Source organism: Callospermophilus lateralis, chromosome 2, assembly GCF_048772815.1.
Source record: "Callospermophilus lateralis isolate mCalLat2 chromosome 2, mCalLat2.hap1, whole genome shotgun sequence".
Lineage (NCBI taxonomy): Eukaryota > Metazoa > Chordata > Mammalia > Rodentia > Sciuridae > Callospermophilus > Callospermophilus lateralis.
The window spans coordinates 131,823,728-131,844,086 of NC_135306.1; the positions used below are offsets into that span (position 1 = coordinate 131,823,728).

At 32.6% G+C, this 20,359-nt stretch overlaps 1 protein-coding gene across 1 annotated transcript in view; it reads right to left on the bottom strand.

Moving 5' to 3' along the window:
* Positions 1–5,558: 5,558 nt before the first annotated feature.
* Deup1 (deuterosome assembly protein 1) overlaps positions 5,559–20,359 on the bottom strand; it is a 76,956-nt gene continuing 62,155 nt past the window's right edge. Inside the window, exons 11-13 of the mRNA XM_076843878.2 lie at positions 15,567–15,763; positions 10,761–10,875; positions 5,559–5,735 (exon numbers count right to left, since the gene is read on the bottom strand). Of these exons, the coding sequence (XP_076699993.1) occupies positions 5,559–5,735; positions 10,761–10,875; positions 15,567–15,763 (489 nt within the window). The remainder of the gene's footprint in view (positions 5,736–10,760; positions 10,876–15,566; positions 15,764–20,359) is intronic.

Genomic DNA, 20,359 nt, shown 5'->3' on the forward strand with positions numbered 1-20,359 from the left:
GGTCAAGTAAGATTTATCCCCAAGAATGCAAGATAGGTTTGCCATTTTTAAAAGTTAATATAAAAGTTAATATAAATACCATATTCATAAAGACAAATTCTTGATAGATGCAAAAAAAAAAGCATTAGACAAAGGCATTTAACACCCAATCATAAAAACTTTCAACAAACTAGGAATAGGTGGGAACTTCCTCAACCTGGCAAAAAGCATCTTCAAAAAAATCTATAATTAACATCATACTTAAGTAAAGGATTAAAAGTAAAATCTTAAAAGTAAAATCTTCCTTTTAAGATCAGGAACATGGCAAACACTTCTCACCATTCCTTTTAACATTGTAATATTGTTTCTAGCTAGTGTAATCAGGTGTGAAAAAGAAATACAGTGTACCCACAAATTAAAAAAAAAACCCTGTCTTTATTTAAAGAGAACATGATCTAATATGTAGACAATTATAAAGAACACAAAGAGACAGACATATACACACATACCTACTAAAATAAATGAGCTTAACAAGATCACAGAATATAAGACCAATATACAAAAATCTATTGTTTTGAAATTAATTCCATTTGTAATAGCACTAGATAGAATAAAATACTCAGCAATAAATTTAACAAAAGAAACATAAGACTTGTAACTTGAAGAGCATAAAACATTTCTAAGAAAAATTTAAAAATCTGAATTAATGCAGAAATTTACAGATTCAAAGACAATATTGTTGATATGGCAACTCACCCCAAATTGAGATTCACTATAGATCACTTTGGAAATAATTAATCCCCATTAAAAATCCCATCAGGCAATTTTTTTTTTTTGCAAAAAAAACCCTGACAAGCTAATAAACTGACCCTAAATCTTACATCAAAATGCAAAGCATCCAAAAACCCAAAAAAACCAAATCATCTTGAAATATGGAGGATTTGCATTTCTCAATATCAGAACTTACTGTAAAGCTATGGTAATTAAGATTGTGTGGCAATGGATAAGGAATAACATAAATCAATGGAGAAGATATGAGTGTAAAAATAAATATTCTTGAAGTTGATTTTCAACAAAGATGACAAGACAATTCAAAGAAGGAAAGAAAAGTTTTTTTTTCAACAGATGGCGCTGAGATGATTAAAAAGTTGAATCCAGATGTTTATACCCCGCAAAAGCATTAACTAAAAACGGTTATAGACCTAATTTAAAACCTAGAACTAAAAAAGTTTTAGAAGAAAATAAATGGTAAAATCTTCATAACCTTTGGTCAGACAAATATTTCTTAGATATGAAGCCAAAAGCATAATCCATAAAAGAAAAATATTGATGAATTGCATTTCATCAAAATTAAAAATGTATGTGCTTCAAAAGACAAGATTAAGAAAGTGAAAGAAGCCACAAACTGGGAGAAATTATATTAAATAATATATCCAATAAAGAACTTTTATATGAAAGTTTTATGAAAAAATAAGTTTATATGAAAAATTCTTCAAGTTGAAAAGAGTATTCAATTATAAAATGGGCAAAAGATTTTAATGGATATTTCACCAGAGAATGTATGTGAATGGTTCAAAAACCACACAAAAAGATACTCAACATCATTAGTCATTTGAGAAATGCAAGTTAAGATTGTGATGAAATACCAGTGCACACACACACACACACTGAAATAGCTATAGTAAAAAAAAATTCAAGCTGGGTGTGATGGTGAGCACCTGTAATCCAGTCACTTGGGAGGTTCAGGCAGGGGGATGGCAAGTTTGAGGCCAGTCTCTGCAACTTAGCAAGACCCTGTTTTGAAATAAAAACTAAAAAGGATTGCGGGTGTGGCTCAGTGGTAAAGTGTCCTGAGGTCCAACCCCAGTATTGTAGCAAAGGGGGAAGACTAACAAGTGAGGAAGAGGATTTGGAGAAACTGGAACTCTTACCATAAATGCTGCAGCTACTTTAGAAAGAGTTGGATAGTTTTCTTATGAAACTTAAGCATGAATATACCATGTGACTCAAATTCCATTTCAAGGAAACTATTCAATAGAAATGAAAACATACATTTATACAGAGATTTGTATGTCAATGTTCACAGCAGTTTTATTTGTAATATCCCTAAACTGAAAACAAAGTCCATCAACTATTGAAATGGATAAAAGAAATGTGGTTTATTCATGCAGTGGAATACTATTGAACAATAAGAACAAAATACTGCTATAATATATGAACCACAAAAACATTATGGTGAGAGAAGCCAAATACAAAAAGCCACTTATCATATGAATCCATTTACATGAAATGTCCAGTAAATTTCTATAGCAGTTCAGTGGCTGCCTGAGTTTGGGTGTGGGAATAGTGAGAATGAAAATGGGCCCTAGAGATCTTTTGGGGGTGATGGGAACACTGTAAAAGTGATTTGTGGCAATGATTACACAACTCTTTAAACTTAGTAAAAATCATTAAATTGTACCCCTGAAATGGGTGAATTTTATAATATGTAAAATAGTTCTTAATAACACTATTAATGATTAAAGAAGTTTAACATATAGTGGCATATTGTCCTCAAAAAAATGATAGTATTTTTTAAGGACATTTATATCTTCTGGGCTCAGACCTAATGCTTCAGAAGGAAGGTGGGCACGGGCTCACAGTCGGCCTGTGCTGAACACGAGGCACTCTGTGCATACTATGGCCTTTCATCCTCCTAGACCTCTGACATGGGTAGAGGTATTCCTATTTAAAGATGAAGATATGGAAGCTCTATTAAGGTCACAGGGGCACGGCATGGGAAGCCTGTCTCTAACACATCTAACCTGTGGTACTGATAGCCTTAAAGACCTAAACATTACTGGTCTGGCCCTGGAATCAGTGGTTTGCTCTCAGAATCTCTTTAGTTCTGTGTGTTGCCTTTCTGAAGCCTTCCCTCTTTGAAAACAGGCTGACTTGGCTTTTAAAGTATGTGGGGAGTTGTAACATTATCCATGAAATGGTTTCTGTGGGAAAATGTGTTCTGTGTAAGGTAATGACAGTATCCCTGTTAGTTCCTTCCGTGATAGCATCCATGGAATCCCTTTGGCATACAGAGGGCAGGAGGCTAGAAGAGCTAAGAAGGGCAGGGATAGATAGCAGGGAGCCCTACTCTCTTCCTGTTTTAAAAGCTCAACTAGAAGTCCTTGTTTTTGATCTTGGTTATGTATATGTTGGACTAGGGCATATGATTCATTTTGAACACTGAATCTTGCTGTTGAAGCAAAAGTCATGCAAACCACTGTTTTAAGAAAGCAGGTATTGAGTGGAATGTTGAACTGGTGACTTAAAACAAGTTTTCCTTTGGTCTTCAAGTAATAATCCACAAGGGCAAACTCAACATTAGTCCTGAACACACTCCACATTCGTGCTGTCTTGACCCTACTAACTTCTAAGACCTCTGTAGCCTAAAAGTTTATTTCAGAATTTTCAGCCACGTCTTTATCCTGAAGAGACTGCTTAGATATAGAGGATTACAAAGATACATAGTATAGATATATTTTGCACTTTTTCATTGTTTCAGTTTGCATGAGGGAAACAAAAATTATATCATTTGTTAGAGGAGTGCTGTTTTCCTAAATATACTTTTTCTTCTCATCTTCTTAAGATGACATTGAAAAATGTTTGGTTTTCTTTACATCCAGACTGGAAGAAATTACTAAATTATTTAAAAGTACTACAAGATCCTATTCTTTTCCTCATGTGGGGTTTTTATGGGAATATTAGTGAATTTGTATCCCTGAGATTTTGTCGTCAAACCTGGCTTTGTGTACATAGCTTTGTTCACCGATGCTTGTTTATAAGTAGTAGTACTGACAAGTAATAGAGCTAGGGTCAGGAACCAGAAAGCCAGCATTTCCTTTCTGAGCTTCTTTCTTACCATGATCGAGAGTACTTAATAGTTCTGGTTCACAGGGGCAAGGATAATAGCCTTATTGACTCCACAGGCTTGTTTTAAATTTAAATGAAAAATGCTATATGAAGTTTTATGGGCCCAGTGTTGGTGTCCCCTCAAATTCGTGTGTTAAATACTAACCTTTGATGTGATGGTATTAGGGAATGGGGCCTTTAGGAATTAGTTAGTTCATGAGGGTGGCACCCCATGAATAGAATGGATTAGTGCTCTTATAAGAAGAGACATGATGGCTGGGGTTGTGGCTTAGTGGTAGAGCCCTTGCCTAGCATGCATGAGGCACTGAGTTCAATCCCTGGCACCACATAAAAATAAAACAAATGAAATAAAGGTATTTTTTAAAAGGGCATATTAAAAAAAAAGAGGAGACATGAAAGAGATGATTTTTTTCCCTTCATCATGTGAGATTATAGCAAGTGAGTGGCTGTCCCTAAAAAAGAAACTGGGCTCTCACTGGACATCAGCTCATCTGGTACCTTGACCTTGAACTTTACAGCCTCCAGAGCTATGAGAAATAAATATTTGTTGTTTAAGCCACAGACACCTTGTAGTGTTTTTTGTTATAGCAGCCTGAACTAAGGAGACTGTTTCAAACACCAAGAGCTATACAAATACACGTGGTCATGTCACCTAAAGTGAATAATGCTCTGCATTTTTAACATGAAAATGACATTTGTTATCTATGGACATTTTGACTTCTCATTCAGTATGTTGAGATTGTTTCTTTGAAAAGAAGGAAAACCATAAAAGCTGTAGGACTTAACTTGAATTTTCTTTCTATGTATAGTAGGATATAGAAAGATAAGCTAGAACAGATAATATAACCCATTTTTTTAAGAAAAAAATAGAATATTGGATTATCATTCTTGTATATTTTATTGTTCACTACCATGCTATTACTGTCCAGCATAAACTTGGCATTTGTGTTTTAAGTCCACTGAATTTGAATTTCTTTATTAATTAAAAACAGGCGATTACAAAGGAGAATGTAGAAACAGTATTGATTTATATTTGTTTTTTTTCTTATTCATGTTTATGAAGTAACAGGAAAGCACTGATCTCTGACATATATTTTAAGTGTGTATACTGCACATTCTATGTCCTTTATGGTATTAAACCAGACATTACAAAGGTAAGTGTAAAAACAAAACAGCTATATCTTTTTTTCCCCTAAAAGAAGTCTTACGATGTTTACATAGTTCAAAATATTTACATATTTTTCATTTTTAAAAATCCTTGAGTTCATACCTAGTACAACTGAGCTGCACTTGATTCACTGATATTTGAAATATAGCACTTCCTTTTCTCTCATTTTATGTTGTTAAAGAGGAAATGGGTTTTTAGTATACATGATTCAGGTGGGAAAAATTGAATTTTTAACTCCAAACTATTCCTCAGACTAGAAAAAAATTCTCTTTTGGAGTAGTCATGTTTATTTTATAGCAATTCTATAGCAGAACAATTTAGTATGTTAATGCAGAAATACAAACAGCTTTATCAAACAAAATGCTATTTTCTAGCTGCCTTACAGAAATTATTTACTCAAGAAAATAGAACAAAATTTCTTAGCTCCAATACTCAGCTTTGTAAATATTTTGCCAGAGCTTTTTTTCTTGGGGTTGGGGAGCAAATAAAAAAGTTTAAAAGCTCATATATGTCTATTTTGTTTTAGTTTGGTGTATTTATTAAGAGTAAATTCTGTATGTCTTTGCAGTTCATCAATATGTGTATTTAGAAGTTTTTCAAGTTCTTTTGCTCGCTTCTCTTCTTCCATAAGGAAATGCTGTGCAGCCAAAGAAGCAGGGAAGGAGATATCTGGGGGAGACTAAGGAGAGAAAGAAAGAAAAGTGAGATGAGGAATACAGAGCCTTTTAAAATCTTCATTTTTCTAGGCATGCTCCATTTCTGACATGTTGTCAAATGCTGCAGCAGGTAATGAAATAATACATGTTGGGTTAAAATCCTACTAGTGTAACATTGTCACCATTCATGAATCCTCATGGAACTAGGACACACATCACAGTACCATTACCTTAAAAACTCTAGAAATGTTATAGTGGCCAATTGCAAATGCAGGGGCAATGTAATCACCAGGGAACTGCTTAAAACTTGTTCTACTCATTTAGAAAGCCAATGACTCCCATCTGAAAATAGGCAACTCCAAAAACCTGAAGATTATAACAGAACTGGATAAAGGTTTATGTAGAAAAATAAAAAGGATTAGTATAACACAGGAGCCAACTGATACTTGGGACATCCGGCTGCATGGCATATCTCAGGGGTAAGAGTGGTCCCATGTTAGGGAGGGCCATAGTGCTGAAATGCATCTTATCTGTTCTATTGCAGTTGAGATGCCCCAATTCCATGTTTCTTATTAATGTGGAAATTCTATTTAGGGGCTTGTGATTTGTTTAGTGCTTATTTACATAAAAGAGAAAAAAATCTGTTTATTAAATAAAGGACAATATTAGATACTTTTACACTCCTTCATTATTAAAAAAAAGTTGGAGAAATTTGAACTTTAATTTTCCAATCCTGTGGTTCCTTCACTGGTCTTAGTTTTTATTTTATTAGAAAGAATGAGATATTATGAAAGTGTTTGAAGAGTCAACAATCTGTATGGAGTTGAACCTTTTTATAAGGGGATTTAGTTTATCAATCTGGTCCCTGCCAAAACTAGGGACCTTTGCAGATGGTAGTGGAGTCCTAAAAAATTATCCAAGTGGCTGTTGCAATTATAACTGCTAGTACAGTATCTTTACTAGAGCAGCACATCACAGCCTTGGGTACAAGGCTGCTGTTGATCTGGCAAATGAATTCTTTCTAATATTAAATTTAAAGGAGGATCAGAAGCAATCAGCATTTGTATGGGATAGACAACAGTATACATCCATGGCCTTTGCCCAAACTATGTTAATGATGTTGTCACAGTAAATTCTGAAGGGACCTGGACCATCTGGACCATTCCAAAGACTATCACATATAACTTAGGATATTAACACTAACATCATAAGGATGAGGCCTAATAAGCAAGAAGTGGCAAGTTTGTCAAAGACATGTATACTCCAGATGGTGAAAGATAAATCCAATAAAAAATTCAAGGCCATGACATTGTTTTTAGGTGTCTAGCAGTATGGGGCATGTCAGCACATTTAAGTTAAAGTACAAGTGAATCCATTGTGAAAACGCTCTACTTTCGGGTGGAATAATCTGACCCATTTATTGAGTGACACAGAAGGCCGGTTCTTGTTTTTTGAGCACTCCTAGAACAAGAAAGAGCTCAACAATAGTTTCAGCATAGAGTACAGAAATCCTGCTACTTGTGTCTTGGCAGTTCCCATAATAGAAAAACAATCTCTAGTAGAAAAAATGCCATATGTCTGGTAAGTTTCAGTGGAAAAGTTGTTCCTGCCATTCTATTACGTTGTGACTGAGATAGAGCGCTAGCAAGTGGACAGGATGGCTTGATCTTATTTTGTCCTTGGCCACTCCAATGAAAATCATTTATGGGTCCAACAGCAAGGATTCCCTTTCACCAAAAGTCACCTAACTTCTGTTGCTGTTGAACATCTGAATCTGCTCATAGTAGAAAATGCAGCTGAGCTCCTGAGATGCAGTACTCTTTAAGGGTACCAACCTGCCTCTTGGTGGCAATTTTATCGCATCAAGTACCTTACACCTTGGAAAGAGCAATGTTTTCTCTTTACCAAAACTAATGTGCATTCTATGAGTCTGTCTTTTGCCTTTGCCAGCACCACTATCTGAGAGCTCATAGACTGATGAATATGCTGACGTTGTGATCTGCTTAGTGGTAAAGGAACCCACTGTGCAGAAAACTGATGATCTTCAAATCCTAAATAAACTCACTGGATATTAGAATAATGAAGTAGTTAGCAGCTTATTACTTTTTCCCCCTATTGCTGACCAGATACAAGATTTCTTTAAGTCATTAAAGATCAAAGTTTTTGCACAAGACCCTGGGTTTAATCCCTAGCACCACACACACACACACACACACATACATACACACACACACACACACACACACAAAAGATCAAAATTTTTATTGGTATAGATATTACAAAGTTTTCTTAGAGATTCCCATAATAAGTAAGGAAGTTTGTTTAGTTTATTAGTATGAAAGTCTATTCTTTTTTAAAAGTTGACATTTTATGTTTTTATGAACAAAATATGATGAGGCTTTAGAAATCTCTAAATTTTCAAAAGTTAATAGTTTAAAGCCTTCTCTTTCTACTATAATTGCTTAATTCTCACTTCCAGTCTCTACCAATATGAGGTGACATATTCCAAAAAAAAAAAAAAATAGAAAAATACTCATGGCACACCCTATTCAATTTAAATATTTTCTGTTGTATATTAATTTTTTTGTAATTTGTATGCTATATTAGGATATCATGGAGAGAACTCAACATTTACATAATATACTTTGAATACAAGGGAAGGTGATTGCTAAAAGTACTATTATTTCAGTACTTTATGTACATATATTAAAACAAAAAGTATAAAAATTTCAGTGGAGAATTATAAACTATAAAAAAGTATCAAATAAAAATTCAAGAACCACAAAAAATGTTAAAACTAAAATTAAGGACACTTTCCTCCTACTTGCTTTATGAGGTCAGCATAATATGACACTTGAACCTGATCAGGACAACAAAGGAAATTACAGGTCAATCTGTCTTGTGAACACCAAATAAAAATTCTAAACCAAATATTAAGAGACCAAATTTAGTGACTGAGTTAGGTTTATTCCAAGAACACAAAGCTGGATTAATCTAAAATCAAGATAAAATATAATATAATAAAATACTATATTTTCATAGCAAAGGAGAAAAATTCTATGTTCATTTTAACAGAGATAAAAAAGGCATTTGATAAAATCTTGTATCATGAAAAAGTTAGCAATACAGGAATAAAAGGGAATTTCCCTAATCGTTTAAAAGGGATCTACCACATATCTACAAGAAATGTCATACACAATGGTGAAATGTTGAGAGCTTTCTTCTTGTAATGAGGCACAGGTAAAGGATGTTGGTAATATCATTTCTCAATATTTACTGGAGATACAAGTCAGTACAAGGGAAGGAAAAGGAAAAAATGTATAAAACTGGCATTATTTTGAGTGAATATAGAAAATCCAAAAGAATTGACAGGACTGGAATAAGTGTTTAGGGTTAATTGAACATTTCCAAAAGAAAAAGAGGCTGAGAATTTCCTTTGCATCATATGCAAAAATTAATTACAGTTAGATTATTTATCTAAATTTGAAACATAAATAAAATTTCTAAAAGATAACACTATTTTATAACCTTCTGACAGGTTTAAATAGGAATCTTCAGAAAATGAAAAATAAACTATCAAATATATTAACTACAAAGGACAAGATTCATAAATTTGAGTATATTAAAATTAAGACTTCTGCTCATCAAAATAGAAGAGGCATGTAAGAGTAGAAGAAGGTATTTGCAATATATATGACCAATAAAGGACTTATATTCAGAATATGTTTAAAAAATCCTACTAGCCAACAAGAATAAAGATAATCCAAAAGAAAATTGGGCAAGGACATTTAACAGACATGCCACAAAGGAAGATATAAAAATTACCAGTAAATATATAACAAGATGCTCAACCTCATTTTTAGTAGAGAAATATTTATTAAAACAATCCAGTATTAACTATTGCACAGACCATAATGGTCCAAATACAAAAGACTAATAACTGCAAGTGTTTGAAAAGATATAGAACAAGGAAAGTTCTCATATGCTACTTTATGAGGTATTCATTGGTTCAAATAGTAAACAGTCTGGCAATGTCTCCTATAGCTGACCATAACCATATCATATGATCTAATGATTCTAGATGCATCTTCAATAGAAACAATAGAAATGTGTACACATGTGCATCAAAAGGTATTGTTTTAGCAGCATTATTTGTAATAACCCCAAACTAGAAATAAATGCCCATCAAATGAATGCAGAATTAATTATAGCATCATTGTGTATTTATATACAATGGCATTATATAGAAAAAAATCTATAAACTAAAGTTATATAAAACAATATGGATAATAATTTTGAATCTCAGAAACAATGTTGAGCAAAAGAAGCCAGACCACTTAAAAGGCTTAAGCAACCTAGTGAGACCCTGTCTCAAAATAAAAAATAAAAACAGCTAGGGATGGTTAAATGCCCTTGGATTCAATCCTGTGTGTGTGTGTGTGTGTGTGTGTGTGTGTGTGTGTGTGTGTTTGTATCATACAGTATGATACACTTTCCATAAAATTTAAAAATGGGCAAAACTGATGATGTTAAAAGTCAGGATAGTGGTTATTTTGGAAGAGATACAGGTGGGGCTTCTGAAGTTAATAATACTCTGTATTACCTGGGAGAGTTATATCATATGTTTCATTGCATGATTCAAGCTTCCCGTTTATGATTGGTACATGTATTTGCAAGTGTGCCAGAGTCTGTAAAAATATGCTTTTAAAAAGGAACAAAAGATCACTTACAGTTCTTAAAATATACAGATCTTTGAGGACTCATAGAATACCGAGGATGAATTCCAAACACTTGCATTTTAAAAGAGCATCACCAGTAATTCTGTTCTACACTAGAGGTTAAAAACCACTGACTGAAATACTCAATTAAATATTATGGGTCTCTTTTCCTTCCATATATAGGTATGGCTGAGTGACTCACAGACTCATCTTGGAGTCTATTCAAGAAGTGACATTTTTTTAAACTACTACATATATTAGTATATGGGTATCAGTACAAAAGTAATCACCCCTTAAAGGAAAAAAAAAATCCAGTAACCAGCAACTCACCAGTGGGAATACTTCATCATCACTAACCAAAGGACTTGCCATTTCTTTGGTTCGAAATGTCAAAGGTGGCATTGGAGGCGTGGTACTTCTATTTGGTTCATGATCTTGGCTAAGTCTACAAGAAAAAGAATAGTTGTCCTTATTGCTACCAAGGGTACGTGTTTGTTTATATTGTCAAGGATTTTAATATTCTGATGTCCAGCTAGGGGAAAACATAGCAAAATGTTTATAACTGGGTATTTCTTTGAAAACAATTTTTCTGAATAACAAAACAATTTCTACTTTACATAAAAGACTATGATTGGGGTTAGGAGGATGGGAATCAGTGGTAGAGAGCTTGTCAAAAAAAGACTTAGAAGTACTAATAATCATGCAGAAAACCGAATAATTCCTAAAGACATAATTCCTAATTCTGCTGTCCTTGTCACCTAAATTGCTCTACTCTCTGTGTTCTACTTTTGTATCTCTTGGTCATTTAAATAACTGAAGCTATTTGAAAGAAATCTCAAACAACAACTGCCTTTGACATTTCTAAACAGACACACTTTTTTTATTCTGTTACTTTGATCTTATTGGCTATCTTAATAGAACTATATATATATTTTTAATGTTAAAACAAGTCTTTGTATAATGATAACTCTAATCTCAATAGGGTTTAATAATTTATAGCATGTTTTCAATTTACATATTTCCTAAGTTCCTCCATTTACTAGTTTTGTGTTTTTGAGGAAATGGCTTTATCTTGCTGTGACTTTAATTTTATCACTTATAAGAAAGGGTTGCTATGAGAGTTAGATGATTAATATATGTAAAACATTTAGAACACAATGCCTGACACATACTAAATGCTCATTAAAGATTGGGTGTTTTTATTTTAAACACATTTGATCTTCAAAATAATCCTAACTAGTGAACATTATCCACAGAAGAGGAAAGTAAAATTAAAAACTATATTTTTTTATACAATCATTTATTTTAAAACCAGGTTACATTGCTAGGAAGTGATGATTCTGAATCTTTGACTAATTTCCAGGTTCACCTGATATTAAACTCCACAATTTTGATAAAAAACATAGTATGAAATGTATGGTTTATGCCAAAATACAGGTAGAAGATGAGACTGAAAAAATACTAATAGGTTTTAAATTTTGGTCAGCTAACCAGATAAATGAGTAATAAAACAAAGAAACAAATCAGTTTACCCTAAAAATTTTATTTTAAGAGTCCCAACAATATGGGCTATTTAGGATTAAATTGCTATATTCCATAATAATTTTTGTGGTTTACATTTAATCATCAAAAACAATGAAAATATAAAAATCTATCCAATTTGGAATTATTTATTTTTACTAACATCCAAATTTCCCACAGGTATTAAGCATTTTCAAAGCCTTCATATTTTAATTTGACAAAGTTTAAAAAATCCACATTATATTTCTCTGTTCTTATCCAAAGACCAATTCTACCTAGGCTTGTTTCTTATTATGCAAACATTTTCAAAGCTATGCATACAAATAGCAATAAAAGTTAAGTGAAGCATCTGTAAATTAGTACATAAAAACAAATACAACACGTTTCCCATTTTTACTTATCTTGAAATAAATCTTTCCCCCCATTCTTCCAAACCATAATTACCATGGAAACAGAACAGCAAATTAACTGAAATAACATGGTTTATGATGTGCACAATAAGATGGAACATCTCACAATTCAAACAGAATGATAACAGTTGCATAGTACATCTGCATTTAATCTTAGGCCAGACCTTTTAATTTGAGTGGCTGCCATCTATACTTCAGAGCAGAGTGGAAAAAACAAGATAATCATAGAAGTGATTCAAGAAACCTATATACATATATCTGTATTCTCAATTATACAGAGATTTCAGGCAAAGTATTATTTGTTCTAAATTATCTAAATAATTATCTCAATTATCCATTTTGCTATGGATGTATAGATACAGTTTTATGATGTTAATTACTAAAATTTATATAGGAACATTCTTTTTATAGTAAGATCAATAAAATGTAGAGATTGAAAGGAAAGACTACATTATGAACTAAAGTGTTTCTGTTTTAAATCATCTTTATATCTGACAAGCTCTTCTTCTAGAATATAGCTATTCAAATACTTCATAAAACCACCTTGCATAAAATGCTACATATATCAATTTAAAAGCTATCTTTAAAATTATTTCAGAAGGCTCCTAATATCCCTTCACAAGCTGATCTGTTCAATTAGCTTTCCCATGGATCCTATTCCAAGGCCACAGTCCAATTTTGATAGGACCCAGTTGCTGTGCTAGGGAGCAGAACTCTATCTACTGGAGTTTTGAGTCAGCTTTGCAGTTTTCTGTCCTCTACATGTACAGGCAACCCTGGCTCCAGTGCTTTCCCTTTAGAATATGGGATCATCTCCTAAGCATAAAACAAGATCCCATCACAAACTACGCCAGTGTTTTCCAGCCTCACATAAAACTCCACATGAGCTCCTGATTCTGTGAACTGTTCATTGTTGCCTGGCCTACAACCATTCAGCTGTGTTGCTTCTTTTTGAGCAATAGCATGGTATAAAATTTTCTCAACTTAGTTTTGGCTTCTAAGTGACTATTCATTCCTTGACAGGGAAACATGCAAGTGGTTATGACAAACCTATTGACTTTGTGGCTTTTTAGTATTAGAAACTTTTAATTTATTAGCTAGACTTGAAGCCATTTTAATGATTAATGTTTGTGATACTGAAATATTTCCAGTATATGCTACAACTTTTAAAACCATAAATTCACTTTTAAGTATATATCTCATAGATAGACAAGTTCCGTTTATTATAAAATTGAGTTATTAAAATTAGTTGAAAATTAATAGTTCTGGATACCACTATGCCAAATTTGCTTATAAGTCATTGAAACTTTAAAACTTTTAATTATTACGGACAATACTCAGAACATCCTAACCAAATTCAACTAATTTGATAATTTTTTAAAAAAGTGCTGAGTAACTATCATATTAGAAAGTAAATGCTTTGGACTAGTGAGTGAACATTAAAAACATCACTTTGAAGAAAGTGAAAACCACCAAAGTTGGGTTAAGTATGAATAAAAGATTACTTAATATACATTTTTTTTTTCAGTTAAAAGCAAGGATTTCCCTACACTAAACTTTAAATTTTTTTGGAGCATTATCTTCATAAACCTTTGTCTAAAAGGTTTTTCTTTCCTAAAATAATTCAATAAAAATAGTTCAATAGCATTAACTATTGATATATAATCATGACTTGTATATTTTCTGATCAATTTATGCCTAACAAATATATATCTATAGCATCGACTATCTGACTTCACCAAGCTGTGTTTTGAGGAAAAGAAATATTTCATTTTTTACTTGCTAAAATTAATACAGAGGTTTCTGCTTTACAGTTCTCCACTGGTGAGTTCACAGTGTCCTTGCATCTCAACAACTCTTCCCCATACTGGGTTCTACATGTAATAATTTATTCAGAACATTTGAAATGCTGCTTCTTTTAAAAACGAGGTCACTGGAGAACACTGAAATCAGATGAGGCATTAAAACAAATTTAATGAAACTTTCAACAAATGAAACTGGCAGGACACAAGGCTTTACAGCAGGAACAGTCGTCCAAACTGCTTATTAAGATAATCTCCTGCTGAGCATTTTACCTCTTATGTTACTTTCTCTGTCCCCTACTGTCTTGTTTTTGTTAGGCACTTTTAACACATTCTGTACTGTCTGACAAAGAGAAAGAAAGGGGTACTGAAACAAGAAAAATACTTTTTAGAAATAATAAAAGGCATAGTAACTGTCTTTTTTTCTAAACAACAACACCTGGACCCCTTATCTAAGGCTTTCAAAGTTATTTCCACAAGAAACTATAGGCAGCAGCGTGCTGCACCCAATGGGTGATCAGTACTAGACAGGTGACTAATGGTCACACAGGAAGACCCTTTATGGTATTTTTAGGGGCCTGTCTCTCTTACCTGGAAGTCATCATTTGACCTGAAGAGAACTAAAAGTAGGGTAGCACTTTGAAAAGTGTTTATTTAATATTAGAAAATATATTCTTGTACCCAAATCAAGATTAGCGCCTTTGGATGGGTTTTCAGATAATGCTGGGCAATACACATTAGTATGGTAATACACATGAGCAGTTCTCATCAGAGAAGTGGTCTATGGCTGTGGCCAGTGAGTGGCCTCTTCCATCCTCTCTCTACTGCTTTTATACTGCTGCTGCCACCTTGCCACCACAGCACCCCACCACTGAGAACTCTTTTGGGATAGTGGTCAATCTTCATCACCAGAAGAGGGTTATTAATTTGGCACTTTTGAACAGTTTTATTTCATGTAGCAGACGAATGTCTTTCCTTCTAATACATACATAGGGCTGGCATGGTGAAAAGAGAGAACTGTGCTACACCGATAACAATCTTGAACAGACTTTGTTTTTTTAAAATGTCCCATTAACTTTTGAATTTATCTCCTGTAGATATGTTTAGTTAACAACATGAGCCAAGCATACCTATCCCCCACAGGAGTATATTTGAGGAAATAACAGATCCGGCTATTAGTTTATTCACCAAAATATACAGTTTAGGTCCTGTGTGTTGTTAGAGAAGCACTACTATTATTATAAATACAATTTTGTTAGTAATAATATCAGTAATAACAGCTAACAACTTTTCTTTATCTTAGCCCAAAGACCGAGAAGCAATAATGACTAAACACCTAAATGAATTAAAGACAAATGCCAATGTTTTTAAACTTATGTCCTTATATAATGGAGCTGGCATACCTATCTTCATTTTTTTCCATTTTTATTTGGTTTTGATAGGAGTATCTTCCTGTTTCTTCATAGGTATTTTGATTAGACCATGCTGATTTTCCATTGATTTGAAGTTTTGCAAGATCACTTCGAAGCCTTTCGTTCTCATATTCCAGTTTGTTAATGGATGTATGCCTTGAATATTCCCTGTTAGTGAAGTCCACACTCTAGAGAATGAAATAAACTATCATTGAATAAATTGGTCCTTATAAATGATGCATATTTTCTGTGTTTGGACACATGTGCTTTAAGGGCCTTTCATTTGAGCCAAGTAATGCAGTTTTATTTTGCTCACTTCCTAAATGCTCCTCCTTCCTCTCCTCTCAAGAAGCAGATACTCAGTGAAAATAGCTGCTGAACACATTCGCAATGAAAGCAGGGCACACAGTACTGTCTGTGCTTCAATAGTGACAAGGTTTACTCTGTGCATTATCATTCTCTACAACAAATTGGCCAGAGTTAAAACTTATGTGTTTATAGGCATACCTCCTAGTGTTGATAAATAATGGAAACAAAATATAAAATTCAACTTTAAAGGAATATTTTTTCTGATTAAAATAACTCACATCCTTATATAAAATATGGATGATATTAAGAATAAATGTTCCATACTACCACCACTCAGTGATAACTGGTAATATTATATCTTTCTGCCAACAGAAAATACATATACTCAACAAAAAAGTCAATATAATAATAATGTATGGATACTTATAAAATTATAATAATAATTACAAAATTATAATGTACAAAGAGCAATAAAGTTTTGGAGACTGTTTTTTCCCCATTGAAAATTATATATACTTTAAAAATAAGATTTTTAATGACTGCATCAAAGAGGTATACATGAATTCATTTAATCATTTCTATTACGGAAGATTTAGTTTGCCTTCAAAATTATAAATAACACTCTTTGATTTTCTTATGCATGAATCTTGGTATTTCTTTAGATAGATTCCAAGAGTGGGGATCACTAGGAAAAATTGTTAGAATGTTTCTGAGGAACTTGATTAAGAAGTATGACTTTTTCCCCTATAAATTGGAGAAACCCAAGTATCATAATTTCACACCAGTAATGTATTAGGGGCCTATTTTATCACACTAACAATAATTTAATATTACTAATTTTTAAAATGTGCTACTTTGATACATTAAATAGTAATTTATTAGTGAAGTTGGTTATATTTTCACACTTTTCTGGCAATATCCACTCCATCTTTAGTTGGTTGTCTATTTGTGTTCTTTGCTCAATTTTCCATTAGAGTGTTTATGTTTTTCTAATCTGAAATAATTTTCTAATATTAGGGATAATAATTCATTGTTTAATTGGTGATTTTTTAGTGTATGATGTGTTTTATCTAGAAAGTTTTTTTTAAGTGAAATCTATTGTTTTTTTCCTTTGTGACTTCTTCACTTTTAAATTACAATTTTCTTTTTATCATAAAAGCAATTGTACTATCTTCTATTTGTTCATAATTTAATTCTTTTAATTATTTAGTATACTTGTAATTAATTTGGTATGAGATTAAAAATAAAAAATTATTCTAATTATTCAAACATCCATTTAATCATTAATGGATTATACTAAATCTATATAGAGTGGGGTCTGATTCAGGATTATTATATCCTGCTGATCCTACAGATGTGATTATGCCAGCACCACATCTGGTAGGGGATATTCAATTTTAATGCATCCTCAAGATAGAAAGTGAAGCATGTTTAAATCACAGAAATGCATTTTAGAGTAAGAATAGAGATTTCTGAGGCTTTTAAGTTAAATACTATAAGAAATTTCCTAGTGTCTAAACTTCTCAAAAAGTTTTAAAAGATAGTTTATATTTCAAAACAAAAACTCATAACATGCTTTACATGAAGCTATGTCATCCTCCTTATCCTATGATTTGCATGAGTAGCACAGCTGCTGATAAAATAATTGTTTTCTGATTTCAGAGGTAATATTCTTCCACAAAAAGCATAACTTAAGAAAGCATCTTTTTTGATATTTCAAAGTCTGTAAGACTATAAATGATTAGAGCTTACACCTTTCTTTTTGAAGTTCCTAAGTATAAAGTTTTGAGTGCCGTTCATATAGGCTGCCACCCTGTAAAGTCATTCTAAATTTTCTAAATTTTTGACTAATTGCACATTGAAAATTATCCATATAATCTCATATTAATATCAAGGCTGATAAATATGTGTAGAAATACATACATAGTATATTATGTATTAAATATGTTTGCCTGTTTATCTTTTTATTCAAAGGCCAAGTCTGCTTACTACACTTTCTTTTACTGCCTATTGCATTATGGAACTTTAGTAAATATGTAAGAAGATCTCATTATTGAATGGAAGACGATGTTCCAGGAGAGCAAACTGTAAAATTTTTTTATTAGTCTATTATAGTTCTATATAATATTGTTGTTCATTTTGTCATAATCATACATGCCTGGAATATGATTTGCTCCACTTCAGACCCTAATACTTCCCCTTTCCCGCTCCTCTTCTCTCCCCTGAGCCTCTTCCTCTACTCCACTTGTCTTCTATTTATTTATAGTTTTTGGAAAAAAAATGGTGCTTTATATATAAATGAAGGTGAAATTCACTGTGGTATATTCACATATGTACACAGCATAATTTGGTCAATTTCATTTCATCCTTCTTCCCTTTTCCTTTCTGTCCCTCCTTCCTCTCCTTCTTAATCTATTCCATTGATCTCCCTTCTATTTCACAAAACAATCCTGGGTGGGTTACATGCTTCTTAATCTTCAAACAAGGTAATCTTTGAGAAAAGAGGGGCTTTCTGTTAGGTATTTCTGTTAGGCCTTTGCCTTTAGAATTTTTCAATATTTATTTACTCTTCTGAGATAACAGTGTAGATAAAAGAACCATCTATAATCTTTTGCTTTAAAGGAAGGATTGCTCATTTTAAAATTAGAGTAGATTTGCAGTAAACATAAAGAGGCAGAGTCTTATAAAATTTTGTCCTCCAAGGGGAAAAATTCATAAAGGCAAATCTGATTGAAAAGGTAGACCACAAACTTATCTTTGGATGAGATTAAAAATATGACTCCAGATAAGACGTCTGTCAGTCAAAATATATAATTATTAATGGTTTGTTGCTCAATTGAAACTGTATTCAAGATTTTTCTATAAAATTAGATTTTATCTATGACTATTTTGGGTTCAGTATTGATTTAAAGCAATTAAGAATAATAGCAATGATTTTTAAATACCCTCCAATTTTCTAAATGTACCATAATTAGATAAATGTTATGAACCTAATCTAAAAGAATCAAACAGGTAATATATTTATGTTTTATATTTAAGAACATATTCCATTTTTCTTAACAAGGTTTTCTGAGCTCTCGTTTTGTGTTTTCCTTAATTTTTTTGTAATTTCAGAAATATATCCCCACTAGGTGGTTATCATTTGAAAACACACTTTAATTAAATTACATCTATTTCTTTCTCCACCCTCCCCTCCAAGCCCATTCTCTACCCCCGCTTTTTTGGTAGTGCTGGGGATCTAACCCAGGACCTCATGCATGAAAGACAACTGAGTCAAGTGTTCTCCCACTGAGCCCCACAGGGCTACCTATGTATTTCTGATGGGTTCTTTTATTTAGACCTATTATTCAATTCTCATTTTTTTTTCAAAAATTTAGAGTTCTATAATTTTAATTCATTTCTTTGTTTTTAGAAGGGTTAAACGACCTGGTGCCTATCTATTGGGAAAGGTTAGAATGAGGCAATTGAATTATTGAAATGCCTGAATTTTAGTGTTTTGCATGTACGTTTTTTCTTTTTAGTTATGTATATTTGTTCTGGTTTGGAAGTAAGGTGTCCCTCAAAGTTCATGTGTGAGATAACAAGAAAGTTCAGAGGAGAAATTATTGGGTTGTGAGAGCCCTAACCCAAACAGTGAATCAATCCCCTGATGGGATTCACTGAGTGGTGACTAAAGGCAGGCAGAGTGTGGCTTGAGGAGGTAGGTTATTGTCGTGACTCTGGGGTATATATTTTATATCTTTTAAGTAGAGTCTCTCTCTGCCTTCTGATCATCATGTGAGCTGCTTCCCTCCACATAATCTTCCACCATGACGTCCTGCCTCACCTTAAGCCCCAAGGAGGAATGGAGCCAGCTGTCTATGGACTGAGATCTCTGAAACTGAGAGCCCCTAAGTAAACTTTCCTCCTCTCCAGTTATTCTGGTCAGATCTTTTAGTCACAGCAACAAAATAACTGACTAAAACAATATTCAACAATAATAATTAGGCTCACCAAATATTTCTACAGAAAGAAAGATTTTAGTATACTTTACGGTTAGCATGTTAGTTTACAGTACGTAAATGTATATTTAATCATTAGGAGGGTGCTGATTTTTTTTTATTGGTTGTTCAAAACCTTACAAAGCTCTTGACATATCATATTTCATACATTAGCATACATTAGCTTCAAGTGAGTTATGAACTAAGAGGATGCTAATTTTTATGCTACTACTTTATTTAGCTAACTTATGGATACTGAAAAGCAAACTAGTTTTCTTGTTTTCTTTAAAATTACCATAAATTCTAAGGTCTGATTAATTCAGTAAAACTTAATACAGTTTCCTTAAATCAAAAATTAATAATTACAATGACTGGACCAAGTAAATATAGAATCAAAGAAAATTATCAAGATAAACTTGATTATTTGTTAGCAATTGAGGAGAAGAATAAAAGAAAACCCCTGTTTTTTCTATGCAGTCGAATTTTAACATAAAC